Source organism: Haliotis rubra, unplaced genomic scaffold, assembly GCF_003918875.1.
Source record: "Haliotis rubra isolate DU_JTF1 unplaced genomic scaffold, ASM391887v1 Scf624, whole genome shotgun sequence".
Lineage (NCBI taxonomy): Eukaryota > Metazoa > Mollusca > Gastropoda > Lepetellida > Haliotidae > Haliotis > Haliotis rubra.
The window spans coordinates 308,832-335,916 of NW_025767329.1; the positions used below are offsets into that span (position 1 = coordinate 308,832).

The 27,085-nt window shown below is 41.4% G+C and overlaps 1 protein-coding gene across 1 annotated transcript in view; it reads right to left on the reverse strand.

Annotated features, from left to right (window-relative positions):
- LOC124256314 overlaps nt 1-21,364 on the reverse strand; it is a 57,475-nt gene extending 36,111 nt beyond the window's left edge. Inside the window, exons 1-2 of the mRNA XM_046690292.1 lie at nt 21,267-21,364; nt 20,434-21,026 (exon numbers count right to left, since the gene is read on the reverse strand). Coding sequence (XP_046546248.1) covers nt 20,434-20,449 — 16 coding nt within the window. The 5' untranslated portion in view covers nt 20,450-21,026; nt 21,267-21,364. The remainder of the gene's footprint in view (nt 1-20,433; nt 21,027-21,266) is intronic.
- Nucleotides 21,365-27,085: the final 5,721 nt, after the last annotated feature.

Below are 27,085 nucleotides of genomic sequence, written 5' to 3' on the forward strand. Positions count from 1 at the left end.
ATGACGTGATATTGTATAGTAGATGATTTGAGAATACAGAAGCACTGAAAAAGCATCGTTTTTTACCACCAAGGGCATAACACTAGTGACCCAGTTCAGGATCGAGTGATGACTGAAAATGGTCAAAAATGCCGCTTCGCAACAATCTGCGAATGATCCAGAGTTCTATCATTTTTATGTGATATGGCTTCGCAGAACAACACAAAGGTACTACATTGTGTTGGAAACTGTATCTGACATACTGCTTCAATGATACATTGATTCATAAAACAGAACAGAAATCACAGCAAGATAAGCCCCAGTACAGTAGCTTATTTATTAATTTGTTAACGTACAACATGCGAAATAACTCAGTGCAATTGGAAATGTGGCTCGTCAATGGTATGCGTGTACGAACAGATAATATCAAAACATACACGTCGGAACAGTCAAAATTAAGAAATTGTTGAATATGAAATATTACTTTTAATTTGTAATTCTTGTAACATAAACAGTATTGTGAGAGCTTTAACTGTATTGAAATATGTCTTGTCAATCCTATTGACATTTGCCAATAACCACTTCCAAATAAAATAAATAGTCTATGCTGCTTCAGAACAAATAAAGGTTAATTAGACGACGACGAAATTAAATGTTTAACGTCGGCTTCTGGCGTAAGCCAATTTCGCCGACGGGTTAATTAGGGAGCCCCAACTGGGTAATTAAGGAGAGAAATCAATACACTGTCACTTCCTGCCCGGTGTCAGCCCGATCTGTCGAATAAAAAATAGGATGTCCCTAACTGTCGACAAAACAAAAAACCCGGAATGTCGACATCGCGTGGTCAACATACCGTGACGGTGTGAGAATGTTTGCTTAGTGGTTGCAAGTGGCCATGGCGGCTACAGCTATGCTCGTATCATGAGTAAATGAATTAAGTAGATTAAAGAGAATGTCGTTTTAACAATTTGCAAGAGAATTAAGGTTGCAAAAACAGATTATTATTTTACGTTATGCGAGTGGAAGGATTACCATTTTGGATTTTAACATGCAACAACATGAGAAACGGAGTAGAAGGATTATCGAAATGCTTTTGTAAACATTTCGCATGTGGGTATATATAATAGATCATGAATATTTTGTTACCACTGTCAAAATGGCAAATGCTATGGTGCGGGTTACATTGATTGACAACATTCAGAGGTCATTTTGAAAATGATGGACACAGAACTAACAATAATTTGGAAGGTTGGAAGGTATGCCATGAAGACACATCACAATGTATTTGAGGTTGTGCGAATGCTACAAAAAGAACAGTCATCTACTGAAGTAAAAATTCAGCAGATCCAAGGACAGCAGAGAGAACTCGTCCGTAGACGTCGCTACCGAATCATCGACGCTAGGATTGCATCCTTGAAGGCCGACCTTCTTGCCGACAGACTTACCGACTTGAATTACACAGACCATGTGTCAGAGTTGCTTCATCTTGGCTGAACATTCAGATTACTTTAGTGCACATATAAACGACTTTTGGCAAGAAGAAATAACTGGACTCATCTTTTATATATTTATTACTTATACACCTGCAGAAATTACTTATTTATATGAATATTTATATTTATGAAATATATGAACAAATATGCTATATTATGTGACATATGATACATGCATGTTGTTATATTGACTGAATAAATATATTGTCTACTATATATATCACACTCTGTTTTAATTAGTTTGTTAATTCGAGAACACTGGGAGTGAAGTCACTCATGTAGAACATCACCTCCCTTTTCCCGGACTGTCGACAGTCGACAGTCCGGGCATAAACCTCCTGCGGTCCAGGACGTCACACGTCACCACTCAGGAGCTAAGGGCATTGTCAAACCTTCTCACAAAGGAAAAAAATGCAAACTGTGTTTTTATTCTACGTGACACTTGGTATGTTGTCATTGTTGAATAAATTCTATCGTGGGCAACCCCACACTTGCGAGGTGTACCTACCCAGGTTCGCACGTTTCGTTTTAATATTTTGTGATCAATTATTTTGTAATTCCCGTCTGCCCGTCACGGCTATTCTTCGCACGTGGTTTTAGGGGAGTACACCCCCCACCCACCCCATCCCACAAACCCCTATTTAAATAGAAATATGAAGCAATTCCACATAAATAAACATGCAAAGTACACACAATATGGCAATGCTAACACTGAGACCGTTCTGATTTATTTAGCAGACTAAGATTGGCACTGTTTTGGCGGTTCTCACTTTTGCACTCTACTTTTTTACCTGAGGCGTGCAGATTCTTGGTGAATTTTAGTATTTCATTTATTTGGTTATTTTGGTGTTTTAACGGCTGGGGCCCGCTGAGTGAGTCTATTATAATAATTGTATTTTTATTGTGTTGTTTAACGAGCTGGACATGGAGTGCTGTTATCATGAATGTTATCATATATTAGCGGGATGCATTGATAGTAATGAAAACTTATAAGAAGATAGTGTACCTCAACATACAAACCTATCCCGATAGCTCTCATCGTCACTCTCATGTCAATCAATTGTGACTGCATTCTCTTCCCACAGAGGTTACTCCTGTCATATCTTCCTACATAACCTCTGTTCTAATACGACCCTTTCTTGGTGTCAGCGTTCAAGGCTCGTGATTGGAGACAAGCCGATTTAGTTGTGCAATCAGCGACGTTGTTTCAAAAGTGATCATTCGCAAGGCCTCGGTAATTTCCGTATGCTTCGGGAAAACTAGAACCTCTTCCCGAGCGCGATGCGCAAACGTTTCTTCTAGACAGAACTCAGTCATGTAATGGCGTATCAATGGCGTCTCCATCGCCCTCGTTGACAACGAACAAGCTAGCCATTAAACGTCTTGTGTGTAACATCAACACAATTCCCCGGCAGATGGGGGATATTTGTGGCCCCGCATTTGCTTGTGTTAGTCAAATTGAATCTAAGTCGATGTAACACGTGTTCTGATTGGATAGAAAGAAGGGAGATAATTCGTGTTGCGATCTTTTGCCGCTAGGGGATTTTACGAGGACCGGGAAATATGGCCGTATTAGAACAGAGGTTATGTAGGAAGATATGACAGGAGTAACCTCTGTGGGAAGAGAATGTTGTGACTGTTGCAGTCCTCCTGTACATCCTGTATACATAAGCAAGTTGGGTTTTTTTATTGAGGATTTATTATTGCTAAACACACATTTAACCGAGATGAAAAAGGGGGTCTCCAAATCCATGTATGCTTTTGCTCTCATAAGTTAGACATCCCATTTGTTAGACACGCCGATTATCAGACAACTTTGGACCAATCAGGCGTGACTGTGATTACAAACCTAGTTTTACCCACTGACGTAATAGACCTATCCCATAGACTAACGAGATGTTTTCAAATTAGTGGTTAGTGGTATATTTTAACACTAATTATGAGTTTGTTACTTTTTGTGCAGAAATACTTTGATCAGAATACTAATGTTTATTGACTTCGGCTTCTCACAGTTTGTGTTCATAATGTTCACTTTGATCAAAACAGGATTATAGATTTCCCATGTAACTAACTGAGTTACTCCCAGAGGTACAGAGGTGGATACGACGGGCTTTTGGGCTTCCTCTGCTCCCCCTATGAATAACTGACAAGAAACTTGAAACCAAGATCGAGCAAACAGTTAAAACATAAACTCAATGGTGTCGTACCTGGAAGTAGACATTTGTTATTACAGTAAAAATCCTTTGATGTTCGGCCGAGGTAGATACATGTTGTTTTAAAGGATTAATGAGATGGGTGACACTAAAACTTGAACTGGTGAGTGAACTCGGAGTTCACTAATTAGTGATATGAACTCACTAGTTCTAACTATGAACATAGTTGCTGATATGAACTCACTAGTTAAATGACAAATAACACAATTATGATTATTTGATTGATATCAACTCACAAATTAACTATAGAATTTAGATTGGGTATATATCATGGTAATTCCACCAAGAATCTATCACTGTCAAAAATGGCAAACCAGCAGTTAGACTATAAGTTTCTCCCGACTTCACGTGGTGGACGTTATCTAGTTGTTGAAGGCTTTGTGTTTCGATTGAATCGAAGACGCAACGATGCTTCATGGGCATCTTGGAAATGCCAGGAGAAGACATGTGCTGCGACTGTCTCTACTGTGAACGACATCATCACCAAGCATCCCAGCCCACATAACCATGGACCTGTCCATAATGAGATAAAGGTATGTTGTGCGTAAATGTATCTATAAATTATAATATTAAAATGGTATAAAGCTCTGCTACATTTGTTCATTATTTGCACAATTTTAGACAAATGTGCTCGAAAAGCACTTCATTAGATTTATGCAGCCATAACATTACATTAATTTTGGTTATATCTTATTTACAGGTCAGAGAGACACTGGACAGGATGAAGATGGTGGCCAAGTCATCTCTGGGTCCGATACCGACGCTGTACAACGAGGTTCTGGCCTCAGTGAGCGATGGTCCTTGGACGGAAGAGAACAGGTCGTTCATCGCAGAAATGCCGACGTACGACACCGTCAAGAACAGACTGTACCAGGCCCGAAGATCCACCTTCCCACCCATCCCATCTTCCCGACGAGAAATCGTGATCCCAGACGAGTTCAAAACAACCAACGCTGGCGAGCCCTTTGTCATCATCAACGATGGCGACGACGATAAGATCCTTGGCATGACGACAACGGTGAACATGCAACATCTTTGTGCTGCCGAAGTTGTGTATGGTGACGGAACCTTTTATGTCTCACCATCACTCTTCCTGCAGCTGTACACTCTCCATGCTATGGTTGGTGGTCAGATGTTTCCGCTGGTCTTCTTCTTGCTGCCAGACAAGGCGACTGTTACTTACGACTGCCTTCCGTCTCCTGAAGGAAGCAGTGGAAGCAAGACGATGTCACCTCAACCTCCAGGTAAATTGATTTACATAACTCGTTATTCATTATTATTAATTATATAATAATTTATTGAACTTTAACTTATCATTAGTAAAACATGGTAAACGTATTCATTATTTCCACATTTTAATCATTCCAGATGGACTTCGAAACTGCAGCGAAGAATGCCGTCTCCGTCAACTTCCCGACGACGCTGTGGAGGGGGTGTCTATTCCACTACACACAGTGTGTGTGGAAGAAGACACAAGGGGTTGGCCTTCAGGGCGACTACAACCACGACGAAGACATCACCCGCTTCGTAAGGCGTGCTGCTGTACTGCCTTTGGTGCCCGTGACAGATGTAAGTATTGCATTGCATTGCGCCTGAATTGGAATCGGATTTTATTATTATAAATCATATATTACTATGCTTAAACTATGTCATTCATTTTGTGTACTTCGCGGCTGATGATCAATAATCACAAATTATGTATTCATAAAATAATCTTGTGCTTCCAGGTAGACGACGTGTGGCTGAACGCACTTGCAGACATGCCTGACGACCCTCGCTGCCTCCGTCTCGCCGACTACGTGACCACCCAGTGGGTGGAAGGACATATACCCCAGACAGCGTGGAACCACTACCAGAACACCGGTCCAAGAACCAATAACCACCTGGAAGGTTGGCATGGTCGCCTTAAGAAAATTATTTCTAAGGCTCACCCCAATGTCTTCGAGATGTTGTCTTTCCTCAGGAAAGAGCAGAAACTGAACGAAATCAAGCTTGTTCAGTACGCTGCTGGGAGGAAACCGCCACCAAAAAGGAGGAAGTACATCCATGTCAACTCAAGACTAGAGACTCTGAAGCAAGAACTCCGAGATGGTGCCATGAGTGTCATGGTTTACGCTGATGCCGTGTCGCATCTAATGAAGTTACAGTGAACTGACATTTAGTGTGTGACTTTGAAGTGTGATGCAGTAGACCTAGTGCTAAGTACTGAATGCAATGTTAATCATGCTTTGTGTATATTATTATTTAATTTATGTATGTAATATTAATGTAAATGAACTAATAAAATAAAATAGTGATACCTGATACTTGTACATGACAGTGTTGACAATATCATTTTTGTGATATTTGTGTATATTTATTGAACTTTATTGTATATATATGACTTATGAAATAAAAGTAAGAACGAAACTATGCTATGTATTTTGTTTTTACCTTGGGAATGGTTTGTGGATGTATTCCATCTATTTACCAGTTAACATTTTTGTATGACCCATGTGGTTGAAATAACATAGAACCTCCATTGTTCTCTGGAGGCAGTGGACTTGAAAATCCTTACATGCTCCACTGGTTTGTTGTTTTAAACATCACAAATGTCTACTTCCAGGTATGTAACCGTTTTAGTGTGTCCTGATCCAGAGAGTAAGTTGCATGCAATATTTTTAATATTGCCCTTGTGGATTTCCATTATCATTTGCACACATTATGTTTTGCACACAGTGTATATCACTATCTATGTAATTGTATTATTGTTATGGAGCGGCATTGACATGCATGTTTATGTTGGTTTGCCGGTTGAATCCCATAACCCCTTCAATTAGTAAAAACAACAAACGGCATTTACCTGTCTGGCATAATGAACTGACCCAAAGAGAGATTAGTGCATAGAGTATACAGATGGGATCAAGGGAGGGATTAAACTGTTCTTTAGTGTTTTGTGTCAAGGAAATTTGGGATTAGCTAAAAGTTGTTTTAGTTTCATGATGAAAGATAAACCTCTAGTGAGTAGAACAATTTTATAAATTGGATAATGTGTAGGTTGTTAAATGTTGAAATTGTGTTGAAAAGTTGTTTTAGTGCCATGATAAAAGATACACAGTATTATTGAGAAGTGGAGGGAAATGAGAAGGTGAGACGAGAAAGTAAATTGAGATAGTTCGGTATAGTATATAGCTGTTGACAACAAACTAACATGGCATCAACATGGCTGGTCCGCGTAATGTTGAGTTTGTTATGTGACGGAGAGGTAGCCACCAAGTCCTATTTGACGGTTATCTTCACACTAAGAATGTCGAGAGACAGTCTTGTGTACACTGGAAGTGTGTTCAGTCAACATGCAGAGGAAGAGTCACAACTGTTGGCAATGTTGTAAGGAATATGACAGAACATAATCAGCCACCAGAGGATAGTCAGAAGGTCCGGTTTGTCAGCAACCTGAGGAAGAGAGCCAGGGAGGAGTCAACACAGATGCGCACCATCTACAACGACGAGCTCACCAACCTGACCAATGATGAGACACGAACGAACGAAATTTGAAGTTTTACGTCGGCTTTTAGCGTGGCCAATGTCGCCGACGGGGTAGGTGGGGTTGATATATAAATTAATTAATAATGTAGTAATAGGGGTAAACCACCATACCCAAAAAAATGTAAATTATGGGAGATTAAACTTAGGTAGTTTTAGAATAAAAGTAGTTAAAAATATAATATAAATAAAATAAAAAGCCGAAATTATAAAGAGAGACAGAAAAATAAAGCAGTTGATGAGACACGCACGATGCTATCCTTTTCAAAGTGTGAGACTGCTTAATGATACAAGAAAGAGGATTAAGTAGTGATCAAAATGTGACAAATGGAGAAACCTTTAATGTTTGAAACAACATCTAGGAACAACAGCCAATTAGGAAAACGTAAATCCTATCAAAACAATGCTTGGGAAAAACAACTTGATCAAAGATCAGGACACACTAAAACTTTTAACAATAACAATTTGAGAAGGGTGGATTTTGTCCATTTTTGAGAAAAAACAACTTGATCAAAGATCAGGACACACTAAAACTTTTAACAATAGCAATTTGAGAAGGGTGGATTCTGTCCTTTTTTTTTTGTTAAGAAAAGGTGGATTTTGTCCGGGGTGGCAATTTTTGGGTGGATTTTGTCCGGGTGGATTTTGTCCGGTCACCGTTGGGGGTACACCGCCGAAACGCCGCTTACATTATAACAGGGATACTCTATTATAGAGTCTCCCTGATTATAATAAAGAAGTTGTATATCCATATAACTTTCTCCGTTGTTCAAATTATCATGGTCTCAACAGATATTGCATTGTCATACGAATTCATGAGAGATTTTCAAGTTATTGTGTTGTCATCTACATGTTGATTTAGCTGGTTTCTTCCTCATTTCCAATTTCATCATTCTGAGTTTCACCTCAGTTGAGTATATCAGTGCAGCTCGCAAAGACGAGGTCACGGAGCGGAACGATGACGTTTAGTGTATCTCCGCGTTCAGTTACGTAATTTCCGCAAAGCGCCTGCGACAATTTGCGCCGAAAAAGTCGTTGTGTGCCATCCGTTGGTCTTGTGTATTGGAGTTAAACAGCCACGACTTTCAAGTGTATTTTACTTTCCCTATATACAATCCATTAATCACCCTGGGCTAGGTGTAGGTGTACAGGTGCTCGTGAGTGTGTTTTTTAAAACGACTGACTACGCTTATCGCGGAGCCAAATATCGTGCATTCTAAGGAAATCTCGAATTGATTGTATTATAAGGTGTCGAAATGGTATTAAATTCTCTTTTGTGCATTAACTTATTTGTCATGCAAAATTGGTGTGTACATTTGTATATATGTTTCATTGAACAACCCTGTTTACTGAGATAGGAATAGGAACTTTGACCTTTCTCAAGACGTGCACAGTTATGCGTATATGCTCTTGAAAACCTTGTTTGGCAAGATGTGCCTTTCAATTTTACTATTGTGTGCATGTTCATATTGTATTTCAATCTTGAACATATGCTTTAAATATATTTATATTCTCAGAAAATCTGGTTTGGTAAACAAGCAAAACATTGCTTGTTTTATTAATACCTCACCGGTACATATATAATATAACAGAATACATAAGAACTGGATACACAAAAACGTCAAATTAATTCCTATCATAAGTAGTAGCAAACTGGCACTGACGCCTTCGGCTAGGTGGATAAAACGGGAAACAAAAATCCCCATATACACCGCATCACAATAGTAAACAGAAATTATCTTATCGAATGTTTAAAGACAGACAGACAGATAGACATAGTTTTTTTAAAGTGTCCCATGTACGTAAACAAGATATAAAATTCATATAAAATAAACACATAATGTTTTACATACATCCAGCCTTAACAAGCTTATAAGACACTGTTATCTAGAGGGTCAAAATATACATCATAGAAAGATTTTTATAAAACCATATAAATATATAACCTTAGGCAAAAATATATTAAATCTCTCTTCATGTAAATATAGCATGAAATTCAGTCATATATTTCACTAACATGGTACTGACTAATCGATTTGAAGGTCTACTCCCATTTGTGAGAACTCCCAGTTGTGAGACTCCCAGTTGTGAGACAGTGGAGTACGTAATTAGCAAAGAAAACACACCTTACTCCCCTATCTGATAGAATGGATTAATCCCAGCTAATTATGGATTAGCTATTTAACTGAATCTTGTGGAGGTAACTTAATGAAACTCGAAAAGATTAAGTTATTAACCTACTCAGATAAATGGCTGTAAAAAATAAACACTTTGTGTAGGTAACTTCGTGATCATTTGTAAGAGAAATTAATTTACCTACTCAGATTTACGTGTTTGAAAAATCTAGCAATAACTGTTGTAACTATAATTAATCCAAATGTATTTATTAACCTTTGACTGCTCTTTCCGATCACCATTATGGCAGGCCTTCAACAAGTAGAATATATCACCAGTTCACGATAATCTTTTTCAGTATTTCAGTATCTATTGAAAACAATAAATGCTCTTCAACGAACAATGTCTTCTGTGTTAATTAACTCATTAATGAACTATGCCTCTTGCGGGTACTCTTCAGCAACAGGGCTGTTCCCACTTTCATCGTAGGGATGGGGAAGCACCACCTGTGTGCACTGAACCATTAATCAATTTGTCTCACAACTGGGAGTTCTCACAAATGGGAGGACACCGATTTGAACCACTGCTTCACGGTTCACTGACTGCCGTGGATGCATATTATCAAGGGCACAGCTTCATTAAGCCTTATGCAACCAACCATAAAATTGCTGTTTTAAGCGGTCTGTCTTTTGGGAGGTCTATCTTATGGGAAGATACCGGTTTTTTCCATGGGGAGGGATATAAATGATTTATTCTGCCTGATGATTTGTACAACAACACCCAAGCAGTGCACAACCGTGCACCCGGCATACATTGTAATTTGTTCGGTTGTAGAAAAAAAGTCATAGGAAAAAAAGTCATGGAAAAAAGTCATAGATTTGGGTAGGAATAAAGTCATAGGAAAAAAGTCATAAACTCAAAAATGGTCAGGATTGTAACAAGTCATAACAATATCATCATCAACAGCACTACCACATTTGAACCTAACTTATAAAATTAAAGGTCACATGCAACCAAAAAATCAAACATAATTAAAACACAATTATCACTTATTCATGACATATAATATACATTGCTGGTTATGAAAAAACATATAAACAAAATTATAAGCGTACAATCGCAAATCAAAAGTGCAATATTGTGTACTTCGGTTTACTTCCCAAGAAACGAAGCAGCCGGGATACCGAACCCAGTCAGAGCGGGTGGGTGTGCACTCAAGTGTAACAAAGACATTGGCTGGGTCATTTGCCGATACACTCAGGACTCTTTGTGTGTTTAGAGATATGTTGGGTTTTGTAAATACATGCTCATTTCTTGTGTATAACATTTTGCAATCAACAGACATCATAACATGTCATATGTTCAAGTATCACACCTGCCTGTCTGTGTAATTACATAATGTGACAGAGATCGAACTCGGGCCATAAATCAATGCATTTTGTTTATGGTGTATAGCCTGATTGGTGTTAAGTTCAAAAATTGCATGTGGTCAGTGATAGCAGCTGTGTATTGAATATTGTCATTAGCAGGCAGGCAGACACACAGGTGTCAATGAAACAAGACATTGAGTTTTGTCTGTGACAACGATATATCTATATCACAGTTAGAAATTCTGTCAACGCTAAATAATGACATTGCTTTTAAGTATCGAACTGAGAAAGTGACTCGGTAAGAAGAACGTGTGGTGAAATAGACAAATGAAATTTTATAAACAGTTAATTTACTGTCATAACATATAAAAAAGCTCGCGCCTGTGAGATATCAACAAAACATAAGAAAAATAGCTCACACCAAAGCCTTCACCGAGTATTCACCGGACAACCCGCTTCCAAGCTGCGCGAACCTATTTCACTGCGCAAATGCTATGAGCGCAGCCCAGCTGTTGAAACCCGTTTTCCCCAGAAAAGTCGGGGGAAATTTAGTGAAACGTTTGAACTCCGATTTCGCGCGTTTTTTTTCATCGCGTTATTTTTCAACTTTATAAGTTGAATTTGCATTTTTTGACGATTTGTTTCGGTAAGTCCATACCGAAAGGTATCAGAATCTGCAAAGTTGTGTTTTACGTTGCATGTGACCTTTAATGTAATCATTCAAGTAAAATACATGACATCAGAAAATGCACTATCATCATAACACTTTCATCTGCAACAGCACTACATCAGTCAGTTGTCCTAGCACATTTTATTTAACCGAATGTTCCAGCCAATGCCGTGAAGAGTTTGGATCACAGACTTACGACCAGCGTGTCTTATATTATCTGCTAGAAGGAAGCCATTTGAGTAAAAAGCATTAACTGATAATCCCATGAGTTCAAAGCTAGTTAAACAAACAATCATGTGACTTGTGACTTTTAATCCCACAATCCGTTAAGAACTAAACAAATAATAATCTGTTAATTTCTCCTGTTTTGATAAGATCCAATTGCTTACAGCGTCACACTAAAGGAATAATTAACTTGAAAGTGAAATAGTATAAACAAAGTAAATAACTGGAGAACATGATGTTTTATAATAGTTATTTTTTCTATGACTTTTTTTCCATGACTTTTTTCCGTCCACCATTTGTCTCGTGAATCAATCAGAGATAGACATTATTACATGAGGTAGGGTAAATGTGCATTGTACGTGCCTAGGAACCTTGAACTTGCAGTTACATTTCATTATTTGTCTACAGATATTGGTCTAGAATAATTTATCAATTCGTTTAGTCTTGAAGATGTATTGATGCAGGGACTCCATTATGTTCTTGTTGACATTGTTGGTAGCTAGAGGTGTTCCTAATTTTCACAGTTTGGAGTGAGTGAGCGAGTGAGTGAGTTTAGTTTCGGCTGCACTCAACAATATTCCAGCTATATGGCGGCGGTCTGTAAATAATCGAGTCTGGACCACACAATCCAGTGATCAACAGCATGAGCATCGATCAGCGCAATTGGGAACCGATGACATGTGTCAACCAAGCCAGCGAGCCTGACCACCCGATCCCGTTAGTCGCCTCTTACGATAAGCATGGGTTACTGAAGGCCAATTCTAACTCGGACCTTCACGGGTTTCACAGTTTTGTCTTCTTGAGAGGGTACGTAAGTCTCAAAACATTTGAAGTAAATTTAGATATACCAGGTTTATAATAGTAGGATACAATGTACTTGTGTTTTTAAGTGATGGCTAAATTTGTGCACAATCGCCAACGTATGAAGGGACCATGTAAGTCCTTCTAGGGTGGGTGGGGTGAAGGGGTGGTATGGGAGCATTGAGGGGGGCAAGGCAGGCTGAGCGAGGTTGAGAGGTGGGCGCGGACGTCGGAGAGGACAGTCACGCACATATGGTGAATTTTGAGTGACTACATACCTATCCGTGAAACAATTAAGTAATGAAACAATAAGCGAGAGCTTTCAATACAACTGATAGCTCATGACAGGTAATAATTAATGACCGATGGTCGGATTGGGGTGTGCTGATAGTTATAGCCCGGGAATGCCACTTTTAAGAAAACAAGAGTTGAAAATCGTGTGGCTCAACCGGAAATGGGTATGGTTGAGTGATCGTGTGAATGTGGGTCTCCCGGCAATGCGCTATTAGCTAATCCATGTTACCGTAAATAATGCAGATTTTTAAATATCGCTCTAAATTAGCTGAATGAAGTCAAAATGAATTGAAATTTGTGTCATGATGTTTATAAACACACGCTCATTCATTTACAACCTTCAAAACATGGAAAAACATGTATTTTGAGAGTCAATATTCTCGCCCATGGGCCAAAATGTTTTTCGCCCATGGGCGAGATTTTTTAATATCGCTCAATGTTAGTCGAATTAAGTCAACATTAGTTGAATTTGTTTCATGATACCCATAAGTATACACTCATTCATTTACAACCTCCAAAACATGGAAGAAACATGTATTTTGAGTAAAAGTAAATATTCTCGCCCATGGGCCAACATATTTTTCGCCCATGGGCCAGATTTTTTAATATCGCTCTAAATTAGTCGAATTAAGTCAATATGAGTTGAATTTTGTTTCATGATACTTATAAACATACACTCATTCATTTACAACCTCCAAAACATGATAAACATATAGTTTGAGTAAAAGTAAATATTCTCGCCCATGGGCCAACATAATTTTCGCCCATGGGCCAGATTTTTTAATATCGCTCTAAGTTAGTCGAATTAAGTCAAAATGAGTTGAAATTTGTGTCATGATGCTTATAAACATACACTCATTCATTTACAACCTCCAAAATATAGATATTGAGTAAAAGTAAATATTCTCGCCCATGGGCCAAAACGTTTTTCACCCATGGGCGAGATCTTTAAATATCGCTCCAAATTAGTCGAATTAAGTCAAAATGAGTTGAAATTTGTGTCATGATGCTTATAAACATACACTCATTCATTTACAACCTCCAAAACATGATTTCTGATCGAAATTAAACATTCTCGCCCATGGGCCACTGTTCGAGTTTAAATTTCCAGTTTTCGATAACATTTTTTTTCATTTTTTCATCCTTGGCATATATTCATAACAACTGCATGTTTAATTTGGTCAAATCCTTTGTCAGAAAGTGCCCACAGTGCGGAGAGTTTCTGGACTTTTGTGAGTCCAGAATTAAATTGTGACGTGTTAATCTTTCCAAGCTCAAATATTAATATGATACAGGTTGAGTAAGATTCTACATTACTTTCATGGTTTACGAATTAAGTTAAAATTTCTAGAGCTGCATTTTATTCTTCCCGCTAATAAACCTACTTTCTGTAATAGAAAACCAAAATACGCCTTCAAAGTTTGGTCCTTTTGGAGAAAAGTAAGCCTCAGCTTATTAACTGAAAATATAAGATTACATACTTTGATTTCACGAGCTTTGCATGCGTTTATACAAGTATTTATACTCATTTATATAAAATATTTCTATTTCTAATATGATCAATTCTCTAAGCCCCAGAGAAGAGATCAGTGTAAAAGTCGGTCTTGACGTAAGACTAATGGGATGGAGTGGTCAAGCTGCTTGGCGGGATTGTTTGGTACCAGTTCGATTATTGAAAGACTATGGAATCTTAAAAGGGACATTGTCGCGTTGTCGCATTGTCGCGTTGTCGCCCTCTAAAAAACAAGCCAAATGAGGCAAAATTAACCAAAGCGCGACAGTGCGACAACGCGACATTTCGGCCATATGTCGCATTGTCGCTATGTCGCATTGTCGCGTTTTCAACAATATTTTTCTATTCAGCCAAAGGGCGACAATGCGACATAGCAACAATTTTCAAGGTCAAAATGTGTCGCGTTGTCGCATTGTCGCCCCATCTAAGATGTGTAAAAAAAAGCCTCAAAATGCATAATGAATATGTCGCATTGTCGCCCTTTTCGATTACCGGTGCGAATGCGTATTTCATATATTGCAAATGTCGATGTATTTAGCCAATCAAACGAGGTTTACCAGCAAGACAAATTATTTTGTACAGACCACCGCCATATAGCTGGAATATTGCCGAGTTCGGCGTAAACTAAAATCACTCACTATTTTTCAAATCTATTTGACTCCTAGATATTTCATTGTGGACATGCCATGATTCACAATATGTCGATACATCGATAAGTTTCCCAGACGATACGATACGCGACACACATGTTTGACATCGATTGATATTTTAATCCCGTTTCGTTTTAAACATAGACATATTCATTTATATTAATTTTCATCAAAATTGCGAATAATTAAATATAACGAAATAGGTATCGGGAGATAGCCGTGGTATAACCAATTACCAACGACTCTTGACCCGCAGTCTTTGCTCCTTCTTCACCGGCCATACATATGCATCCGCACTTATTATTGTTCTGAGTTCGATCCCGGCATCTCTGCCCTGCCAAAACATCGAAAATAATTGATCATGTTTGTTAAGATATGGGTGAAATGTCGCGTTGTCGCAATGTCGCGTGTTGCGCTTTGTGAATGAGTATAGTATGCATTATAACGTATTGACTACAAACGCGACACTGCGACAACGCGACAGTTTGATGAATTGTTGCGTTGTCGCCCTTTCGTTTTTAAGATGAAGTCTGTTTGCGCACGTACAATATAATTATGAAGGAATGTGCATGCGTGTGTATGCCGCTAGTTGTTGTTTAGTAGTCTTATGCTCTCCATTGTAGAGGTTGATCGAACCTTAAAATACGCCAAACACCTCACGAAACCTAATTCCTATCCTAAATCTTCAATTCGTTTCATGCATATATGTATATGACATAAACAAATGATATGCATGCTGGTTTTATATGTCATATTTAATGTGTTATGTTGTGACCTGAATTAAGTGGTTTTGAATTCACGGATACCGATAACTTCTACATGTTTCGTTTCTAATCAACCATCACTTATAGTTTAATCGGCATTCTAGAATTTGGCGAATCATTACTCAGGCACATGACGTTAAGGATAACAACGTCTTTTTTAATGCATAGGGTGACGTTTGAGTGTAGATTATTACACCATTATCAAGCTAATAGTGACTACAACCAGGTAATGAGAAGTATATCTACATAGTATGTCATGACAAACAGTAGTTTAACATTAACAACAGCATGTAATAGAATGACAAGTGGCACATGATTGGATCAGGTCAGACGCGGAGTAAGAACTACAAATATTACGGGCCTTGAAGCCACTAAGCAGGAAGGATTAAGTTGTAAAAGCAGTTAGAAATATAGCGGGAGCAGCGACGTCAGGCTCCACTGTAATTATGCGACCTGATCCTTTAGTACCAGGTTAACCTTTGAGAACTTCTTCAGAGCAGCTTAAAGTCAAGATGCAGTAGGAAGCCAGTGAAGGAAATATTTAAACAAGAGTTATTTAATCTGGCTTGGTTTCAATTTATTTCCATATTCAGGGTTCAAACTGTCAGGAACACAGAAACATGGGTGTCCTTAGCTGAACCGAGTGGTGTTAAATTAATGTGTGCACCACAAAACAGAAATTGTTCAGAATACGCCGTACATACATATCACCAGTTGTCGGTATGCTTTGTAAAGAACCGTTGCTGATAAATATATAGAACATCATCTTCGAGTTCAATACAAAACATCGAAATGCACTAGTATGACGTTCTATATTTATTTTATACCCTCTTATCTTGCATGAATCTGTTACTTAATAAAGCAAATCATAGCGTAGAGTAAGTAGAACCGACAGGGGTTCCATGCGGAATTGGGGGTACAATGCGGAATTTGACCATGTCATCCGTATTGCACCCCTGCATTACTATCCTAAGTTTACATGGGTATATAATAAGAACGAATATGATACCTCGGCTTCCAGGAATCCTGTTTTCCTATAGTCTCCCTGCATTCTCACAAGCCACGGGCCTGCCATGCTATTGTACAACCGACAATCATATATGGTTGAAAGGTACCTGATGTCTGAGGTAGAGGTGGTTGAAGTGTATTTGAGGGCTAGACATCGTGAATAGACCTAAAACAACACAACTATATACACGTTTGTGACCAGAGTGCGGATCTCTGGAAGACAGTCGAGGTAGCGGGGTCATGTACCTCCGAAAGTGTTCGAGTGGAGGAATAGTTCCCTTTTTCAAACGCTGTAGAACCGTTGTTCTTAGGTCTTAGGTCAAAACAAATAGTGTTCTGGAATACAGGTTTCACAACCTTTCAAAGTGTTTTAGTATTTCCCTGATAAGTGTCCCTTGGGAAACAGATTGAAGAAGGTTTTGAAAATGTTTGATAAGAACTTTAGCCTAGAAGTAGGACTCAATATGGCGGCCTTAGAAGGCACATGTAGGCACTTTTTGTGAGCAACGCGTGGAGTAGTTCCTGGACACAAAGTATGGAAATTTTGTACTGTACACAGAAAACAAATGCAAAACACAGCCAAAAATCAATCCAACAGGACTGCCAAACGGTAGCGTGTAGCCATTGTGTCCTTCATACTTGGTCAGGGTGGGTTTTGGGCTGGAGTATTGACTAACTCTCAGTGGGGTACAAATCCTCCATCAGCAAATCTCCAGCCTGGATCAACCACTTGACAACGACCTCTCAATAGACTCCATCATCAGCCTCACTAAATCATGCATAGCGTCCACCTACTTCACCAGACATTTTCGAACAGATCAAAGCCGTTTTCATGGGATCCCATCTTTCCCCCATCCTAAGAGAAATCTAAATGAACCATTCTTAAGAAGAAGCCCTGTCCACATCCCCAATCCAAGCTGTCTGCTGGTATAGGAAGGTGGACGACACTTTTGTCATCCTCAGAAAAGACTCGAATTCCCCTTCACTACTAACCTAAGCTGTCTTTGAGGTGCTGGAGGGTTAAGTAATATTATATTACCACCTCATTCCACCTCGTATCCATCCACTGCTGGCTGAACAGAGGCACTTTTCGGACAAATTCATCAGCGTTGGACAGGCCTGTCCCAAGAAATTCTCTCAGGAGCCAAGAGGAGGACATTGATGTTGTTATTGTCCAGGTAGTCCACTGTAGCACATGCTGTGTGAGGTCTGGCGTTGTCCTGTTGCTACAGCTCCCTTTGGCGGTCGACAAGGCGATGCACGTGGGGGCAGAGAATCTGGTCGATATATCGAGCGGCTGTAAGATTGCCTTGGACGAGCACCAATTCCGATCTGCAGGTGTATAAGGTGTCTCCACACATCATCACATCATCTCCAACAAATCTGTCCACTTGTCTGATGCAGTTGGATGCAAAGCGTTCAGTGCGTGGTCTGTAGATACGTTGTCTTCCGTCTCGTCGCTTGAATGGATACCGCGAAGATTCACCACTGAACCATATGTGCCTCCAGTTTCCAGGGTTCCATGGCTGCTCCGCATTACACCACCTGACTTTCGGACGTTGATGTAATCGTGTCAGTGAGTGAGTTGAGATTTAGAGTCAATATTTCAGCCATATTGTGACGTAATCTTGTCGGAGAGGGGGCAACTTTTGGACGTCTGGCATGCATACCTACGTCTCGAAGACGGTTCCTGATTGTCTGGTCGGACATTCTCTGGGCTCAAAACCGATCCTGTGCTGTGTCCCGAGCGGAACGGTGGCAGTCACGTAGGTGGGTTACCCGGATGTAGCGATCTTGGGCTGGTGTGGTGACTCACGGTCTTCCTGGTCTTGGATGGTCATTTGTCGAAATGCAATGCACAAAACGATCCCACAAACGAGTTACTGTGCTGGGATGAATGCTGAAGGTCCACGCCACGACACTCTTGGATTCGCCACCTTGTAATCGTCCAATGGCAATAATTCGGTGAGCACCGTTAAGACGTCCCATTTTCTCATCCAGTATTTGCAAGGGTCTTGGATGAATTTGCGAGATGCATTTGGGTCTTTATAGTCATAGGTTGTACTCATGATTTGCATGCCTTTGGTTTTGTTGCAGAACAGTCAGCTCATTGTAACAATCATGATCAATAAAACCATTCAAAATCGTATATGGTTGTTCTTCTAAACCATACTAACTACAATATTCAACCCTCAAAACATGCTTAATTTGACATATGCGTACAAACTTTCGATCATTAGTTTAAAATGTTATTTTTTGAGAGTGTATGTTAAAGTTATGGATGGATTTGAATGAATCTAAGTGGTTATGTTAGGTATGACACAAGGGCTATCTGCGTACGGTTTGGTGCACATTAAAGTATAGGTACACAGTAGCACTTTACAAATGTAATAGTGAAAGGAGATTGCTTTGCAAGGCGGAGGCATGTTCTCTAACGAGGGCCCTTCTAGTTTCCAAATTAAGAACAAATATGCGTAGAATTCATGCTTATGTTTGTATGACAAATAATGTCGAAGCTTGTATTTCAACAGCATATTTTGTTCTTGCAGGTTGATGACGGATTGATTGACTAAGGAGGTTACTTAACAATGTGAAAGTTAAAATAAATATACTAGTGCACATTATATCTTGCACTTGCATACACACTTGTGATATGTAGTTATCTGTTCACTGTGATACAATTTGTCACCCCTGTATTAATACATATAGATTATATTGACTGAAGATTTGGCTTTATGTCATTTGTCATTTAATTACCCAGACACGAGTATCAGTGTGTCAATGTTGGTGTCCGATGAAGGAAAGACAATATTATTAAGACAATAATGTATATGATTATGTCATATTTTATGTCACCAAATTGAAATTAGAAGCATATTATGTGGTTATCTCAATATCATGCATCATAAGCTGCCTTTTAGTATGCTACATGACTATGTTGTGACAGGTTTATGAAAACATGTTTTTCTTGAAATGGTGTCGAAAGCAATTTTGGGAACTCATATTCAATCACCCCAAAATGACACTTATAGCTATCAGAAAAAATGAAACCATGTTTTTCCTGAATCCATACACAATAGTGATTACAATTAGTATTGGTTCCAAAAATTAACAAGCCCCAGCACTAAAAATGACACGGCCAGTGTGTGCCGTCATTACAATGAATAGAAAGTAATTTGTGTTGCTGGTAAACCTCGTATGATTGACTAAATACACCGACATTTACAATATATGATATATTTTTCAAAGCAACAATAAATGATTTGCATTAAGTTCAAGAAAAGCAGGCCCCATTGCCATTACGAGTACTACTTCATTTTAAAAACCATTGGAGGTAACAAAAGACCACTGAATTCTGAAATAGAGTGTAACTTTTCCTGCGCATTGAAAAGGGCGACAACGCGACATGTTGATTATGTCGCACTGTCGCATTTTAGATGGAGCGACAATGCAACAACGCAACACGTTTAGACCTACAAAATTGTCGCTATGTCGCATTGTCGCCCTTTGGATGAAAAGAAAAATATTGTTCAAAACGCGCCAGTGCGACATAGAGACAATGCGACAAATGGCCGAAATGTCGCGTTGTCGCACTGTCGCGCTTTGGTTAATTTTCCCTCTTTTTGTTTGTTTTTTAGAGAGCGACAACGCGACAATGCGACAACGCGACAATGTCCCTTTTAGGATTCCATAAAAGACCGCCTGCATTTACCGGGAATATTGCCAACTGCGGCGTTAAACAATAACCCAACAAGCAACGCTCCTGGAAAAAACCCAATAAACCAAGCCCCCGGAGATTACAGAAGAATGTCTTACCAGGATGCGGAGACATTGTAGGTGGCGGAGTTGTTAATATCGTCGTCGTTGTAGGCAGGGGGGACGATTTGGGCGTTGCAGATGAGTAGCCTGTTCGGTATGTTGATACTAATGTAACAAGTTTTTTGGGTCCTTCACTTGTTCCTGGGCGTGTTCCGGATGTTGGTGTGGAGGTTGTAGGTGTACTGGTCGGTGTGGTTGATGTGGATGTGGGTGTGGTGGTTGTAGGTGCACTGGTCAGTGTGGTTGATGTGGATGTAGGTGTTATGGTTGTAGGTGTACTGGTCGGTGTGGTTGATGTAGATGTGGGTGTCGAGGTTGTAGGTGTACTGGTCGATGTGGTTGATGTGGATGTAGGTGTTATGGTTGTAGGTGTACTGGTCAGTGTGGTTGATGTAGATGTGGGTGTCGAGGTTGTAGGTGTACTGGTCGGTGTGGTTGATGTGGATGTAGGTGTTATGGTTGTAGGTGTAATGGTGAGTGTGGTTGATGTGGATGTGGGTGTCGAGGTTGTAGGTGTACTGGTCGGTGTGGTTGATGTGGATATGGGTGTCGTGGTTGTAGGTGTAATGGTCAGTGTGGTTGATGTGGATATAGGTGTTATGGTTGTAGGTGTACTGGTCTGTGTGGTTGATGTAGATGTGGGTGTCGTGGATGTAGGTGTACTGGTCGGTGTGGTTGATGTGGATGTTATTGTGGTGGTTGTAGGTGTACTGGTCAATGTGGTTGATGTGGATGTTGGGTGTCGAGGTTGTAGGTGTACTGGTCAGTGTGGTTGATGTGGATGTAGAGTGTTATGGTTAATGGTAATGGTGAGTGTGGTTGATGTGGATGTGGGTGTCGAGGTTGTAGGTGTACTGGTCAGTGTGGTTGATGTGGATGTGGGTGTCGAGGTTGTAGGTGTACTGGTCAGTGTGGTTGATGTGGATGTGGGTGTTATGGTTGTAGGTGTACTGGTCAGTGTGGTTGATGTGGATGTGGAGTGTCGAGGTTGTAGGTGTACTGGTCAGTGTGGTTGATGTGGATGTGGGTGTCGAGGTTGTAGGTGTACTGGTCAGGTGTGGTTGATGTGGATGTGTGGTGGTTGATGTCGAGGTTGTAGTAGGTGTACTGGTCAGTGTGGTTGATGTGGATGTGAGTGTCGAGGTTGTAGGTGTACTGGTCAGTGTGGTTGATGTGGATGTGGGTGTCGAGGTTGTAGGTGTACTGGTCAGTGTGGTTGATGTGGATGTGGGTGTCGAGGTTGTAGGTGTACTGGTCAGTGTGGTTGATGTGGATGTGGGTGTCGAGGTTGTAGGTGTACTGGTCAGTGTGGTTGATGTGGATGTGGGTGTCGAGGTTGTAGGTGTACTGGTCAGTGTGGTTGTGTGGTTGATGTGGATGTGTGGAGTGTCGAGGTTGTAGGTGTACTGGTCAGTGTGGTTGATGTGGATGTGAGTGTCGAGGTTGTAGGTGTACTGATGTCAGTGTGGTGTTGATGTGTTGATGTGGATGTGGGTGTCGAGGTTGTAGGTGTACTGGTCAGTGTGGTTGATGTGGATGTGGAGTGTCGAGGTTGTAGGTGTACTGGTCAGTGTGGTTGATGTGGATGTAGGTGTTATGGTTGTAGGTGTACTGGTCAGTGTGGTTGATGTGGATGTGAGTGTCGAGGTTGTAGGTGTACTGGTCAGTGTGGTTGATGTGGATGTGGGTGTCGAGGTTGTAGGTGTACTGGTCAGTGTGGTTGATGTGGATGTGGGTGTCGAGGTTGTAGGTGTACTGGTCAGTGTGGTTGATGTGGATGTGAGTGTCGAGGTTGTAGGTGTACTGGTCAGTGTGGTTGATGTGGATGTGAGTGTCGAGGTTGTAGGTGTACTGGTCAGTGTGGTTGATGTGGATGTAGGTGTCGAGGTTGTAGGTGTACTGGTCAGTGTGGTTGATGTGGATGTGAGGTGTCGAGGTTGTAGGTGTACTGGTCAGTGTGGTTGATGTGGATGTGAGTGTCGAGGTTGTAGGTGTACTGGTCAGTGTGTAGTTGATGTACTAGTCAGTGTGTGGTTGATGTGGATGTAGTGTCGAGGTTGTAGGTGTACTGGTCAGTGTGGTTGATGTGGATGTGAGGGTGTCGAAGTTGTAGGTGTACTGGTCAGTGTGGTTGATGTGGATGTGGAGTGTCGAGGTTGTAGGTGTACTAGTCAGTGTGGTTGATGTGGATGTGGAGTGTCGAGGTTGTAGGTGTACTGGTCAGTGTAGTTGATGTGGATGTGGAGGTGTCGAGGTTGTAGGTGTACTGGTCAGTGTGGTTGATGTGGATGTGAGGTGTCAGGTTGTAAAGGTGTACTAGCCAGTGTGGTTGATGTGGATGTGGATGGGTATCAATGGTTGTAGGTAGGTGTACTAGTCAGTGTGGTTGATGTGGATGTAGGTGTCGAGGTTGTAGGTGTACTAGTCAGTGTGGTTGATGTGGATGTAGGTGTCAGAGTTGTAGGTGTACTGGTCAAGTGTGGTTGATGTGGATGTGAGTGTCAGAGGTTAGTTAGGAGTGTACTGAGTCAGTGTATGTTGATGTGGTTGATGTGGATGTGGAGTGTCGAGGTTGTAGAGTGTACTAGTCAGTGTGGTTGATGTGGATGTGAGTGTGTCGAGGTTGTAGGTGTACTAGTCAGTGTGGTTGATGTGGATGTGAAGTGTCGAGGTTGTAGGTGTACTGGTCAGTGTGGTTGATGTGGATGTGAGTGTCGAAGGTTGTAGAGTGTACTGGTCAGTGTGGTTGATGTGGATGTGGGTGTCGAGGTTGTAGGTGTACTGGTCAGTGTGGTTGATGTGGATGTGAGTGTCGAGGTTGTAGGTGTGTACTGGTCAGTATAGTTGTGGTTGATGTGGACTGAGTCCAGTGTGTGATGAGGGTTGTGGATGTCAGAGTGTCGAGGTTGTAGGTACTAGTACTGGTCAGTGTGGTTGATGTGGATGTGAGTGTCGAGAGGTTGTAGGTGTACTAGTCAGTGTGGTTGATGTGGATGTGGGTGTCGAGGGTTGTAGAGTGTACTAGTCAGTGTGTTGTTGATATGGATGTGGTGTGTCGAGGTTGTAGAGTGTACTAGTCAGTGTGGTTGATATGGATGTGGGTGTCGAGGTTGTAGGTGTACTGGTCAGTGTGGTTGATGTGGATGTGGAGTGTCAAGGTTGTAGGTGTACTGGTCAGTGTGGTTGATGTGGATGTAGGTGTGTCGAGGTTGTAGGTGTACTAGTCAGTGTGGTTGATGTGGATGTGGGTGTCGAGGTTGTAGGTGTACTGGTCAGTGTGGTTGATGTGGATATGTGGAGTGTCGAGAGTTGTAGTCAAGTGTACTAGTCAGTGTGGTTGTGGATGATTAGTGGATGATATGGATGTGAAGTGTCCAAGGTTGTAGGTGTACTGGTCCAGTGTAGTTGATGTGGATGTGGAGTGTGTCGAGGTTGTAGGTGTACTGGTCAGTGTGGTTGATGTGGATATGGGTGTCGAGGTTATAGAGTGTACTGGTCAGTGTGGTTGATATGGATGTGGAGTGTCGAGGTTGTAGGTGTACTGGTCAGTGTGGTTGATGTGGATGTGGGTGTCATCGAGGTTGTAGGTGTACTGGTCAGTGTGGTTGATGATGATGGATGTAGGTGTCGAGAGTTGTAGGTGTACTAGTCAGTGTGGTTGATGTGGATGTGGAGTGTCGAGGTTGTAGGTGTACTAGTCCAGTCAGTGTGGTTGATGTGGATGTGGAGTGTAGTCGAGGTTGTAGGTGTACTGGTCCAGTGTGGTTGATGTGGATGTAGGGGTGTCGAGGTTGTGATGTAGTGTACTGGTCAGTGTGGTTGATGTGGATGTGGGTGTCGAGGTTGTAGGTGTACTGGTCAGTGTGGTTGATGTGGATGTGGGTGTCGAGGTTGTAGGTGTACTGGTCAGTGTGGTTGATGTGGATGTGTAGGTGTCGATTGATGGTTGTAGGTGTACTGTAGTCAGAAAGTATGGTTGATGTGGATGTAGAGTGTCGAGGTTGTAAGGTGTACTGGTCAGTGTGGTTGATGTGGATGTGGAGTGTCGAGGTTGTAGGTGTACTGGTCAGTGTGGTTGATGTGGATGTGGGTGTCGTGTTGTTGTAGTGTACTGGTCAAGTGTGGTTGATGTGGATGTCGAGGGTGTGTCTGAGGTTGTAGGTGTACTAGTGTCAGTGTGGTCAGATGATGTTGATGTGGATGTGTGTCGAGGTTGTAGGTGTACTGGTCAGTGTGGTTGATGTGGATGTGGGTGTCGAGGTTGTAGGTGTACTGGTCAGTGTGGTTGATGTGGATGTGGGTGTCGAGGTTGTAGGTGTACTGGTCAGTGTGGTTGATGTGGATGTGGGTGTCGAGGTTGTAGGTGTACTGGTCAGTGTGGTTGATGTGGATGTGGGTGTCGAGGGGTTGTAGGTGTACTGGTCAGTGTGGTTGATGTGGATGTATGTTGTCAAGGTAGTTGTAGGTGTACTGGTCAGTGTGGTTGATGTGGATGTGGGTGTCAAGGGTTGTAGGTGTAGTAGTCAGTGTGGTTGATGTGGATGTGGGTGTCGAGGTTGTAGGTGTACTAGTCAGTGTGGTTGATGTGGATGTGGGTGTGTCAAGGTTGTTGAAAGGTGTACTGGTCAGTGGTGGGGTTGATGTGATAGGTGTCGGTGTAGTAGAGGTGGTTGATGTGTAGTTGTAGGTGTACTGGTAGTGTGGTTGATGTGGATGTGAAGTGTCGAGGGTTGTAGGTGTACTAGTCAGTGTGGTTGATGATGTGGATGTGGAATGTCGTGGTTGTAGGATATGGAGTGTACTGGTCAGTGTGGTTGATGTTGATGTAGAGTGTCGAGGTTGTAGGTGTACTGGTCAGTGTGGTTGATGTGGATGTGGGTGTCGAGGTTGTAGGTGTACTGGTCAGTGTGGTTGATGTGGATGTGGGTGTCGAGGTTGTAGGTGTACTGGTCAGTGTGGTTGATGTGGATATGGGTGTCGAGGTTGTAGGTGTACTGGTCAGTGTGGTTGATGTGGATATGTGTGTCGAGGTTGTAGGTGTACTGGTCAGTGTGGTTGATGTGGATGTGGGTGTCGGGGTTAAAGGTGTACTGGCCGGTGTGGTTGATGTGGATGTGGGTGTCGTGGTTATAGGTGTACTGGTCAGTGTGGTTGATGAGGATGTGGGTGTCGAGGTTGTAGGTGTACTGGTCAGTGTGGTTGATGTGGATGTGAGTGTCGAGGTTGTAGGTGTACTGGTCAGTGTGGTTGATGTGGATGTGGGTGTCGAGGTTGTAGGTGTACTGGTCAGTGTGGTTGATGTGGATGTGAGTGTCGAGGTTGTAGGTGTACTGGTCAGTGTGGTTGATGTGGATGTAGGTGTCGAGGCTGTAGGTGTACTGGTGGGTGTGGTTGATGTGGATGTGGGTGTCGAGGTTGTAGGTGTACTGGTCAGTGTGGTTGATGTGGATTTGGGTGTCGAGGTTGTAGGTGTACTGGTCAGTGTGGTTAATGTGGATGTGGGTGTCGAGGTTGTAGGTGTACTGGTCATTATGGTTGATATGGATGTGAATGTCGAGGTTGTAGGTGTAATGGTCAGTGTGGTTGGTGTGGATGTGAGTGTCGAGGTTGTAGGTGTACTGATCAGTGCGGTTGATGTGGATGTGGGTGTCGAGGTTGTAGGTGTACTGGTCAGTGTGGTTGATGTGGATGCGGGTGTCGTGGTTGTTGGTGAAATGGTCAGTGTGGTTGATGTGGATGTGAGTGTCGAGGTTGTAGGTGTACTGGTCAGTGTGGTTGATGTGGATGTGGGTGTCGAGGTTGTAGGTGTACTGGTCAGTGTGGTTGATGTGGATGTGGGTATCGTGGTTGTAGGTGTACTGGTGTGGCTGGTTGATGTGGGTATGGGTATCGTGGTTGTAGGTGTAATGGTGGGTGTGGTTGATGTGGATGTGGGTGTCGTAGTTGTAGATGTACTGGTGGGTGTTGTTGATGTGGATATGGTTGTCGTGGTTGTAGGTGTAATGGTTGGTGTGGTTGATGTGGATGTAGGTGTCGTGGTTGTAGGTGTACTGGTTGGTGTGGTTGATGTGGCAGTGGCTGTAGCCATTGCACTAGGTGCGAGTCCGAGGAAACAGACAACCCAAACTAAGTGAGTCGTTCTCATCTTTTTGACTGTAAGGAGATTATTCAGTTGGGTAAGGAAACTGTTGTAATGACTGGACACCTTTCTGCGAAAGGATTCTGATGTTTTCCGAAACAAACTGCAACGATTAAGAAGCTTTTTTTATTATATTTAAAGGTATCGTTTATCCATTTATTCATCACGTCAAGTATAGTGCAATTGGTAGTTCATATGGGTATGGTAATATTTGCCTGTGCTGACGGATTAAATGATGCTGTACTACACACTTCAACGTGAAACTGCATTGGTGGGGTCTGGTGGGTTGTCAGAATAACTGATAACAGCATTATCCTTATAACAGTTAAACACACATTATGAGCCATTTTATATCTTGCAAGAGAAACTTCAAGTGAAGATGAAGAAGCAGAATCAAGTGACACGGAGGCGCTACTTGACGTCAAAATAGACATATAATTCACCAGCAATTTCATTTGTCAGCTAAATGTGATGCAGTTCTAACCAGAACATCCATCCCTATAATAATTT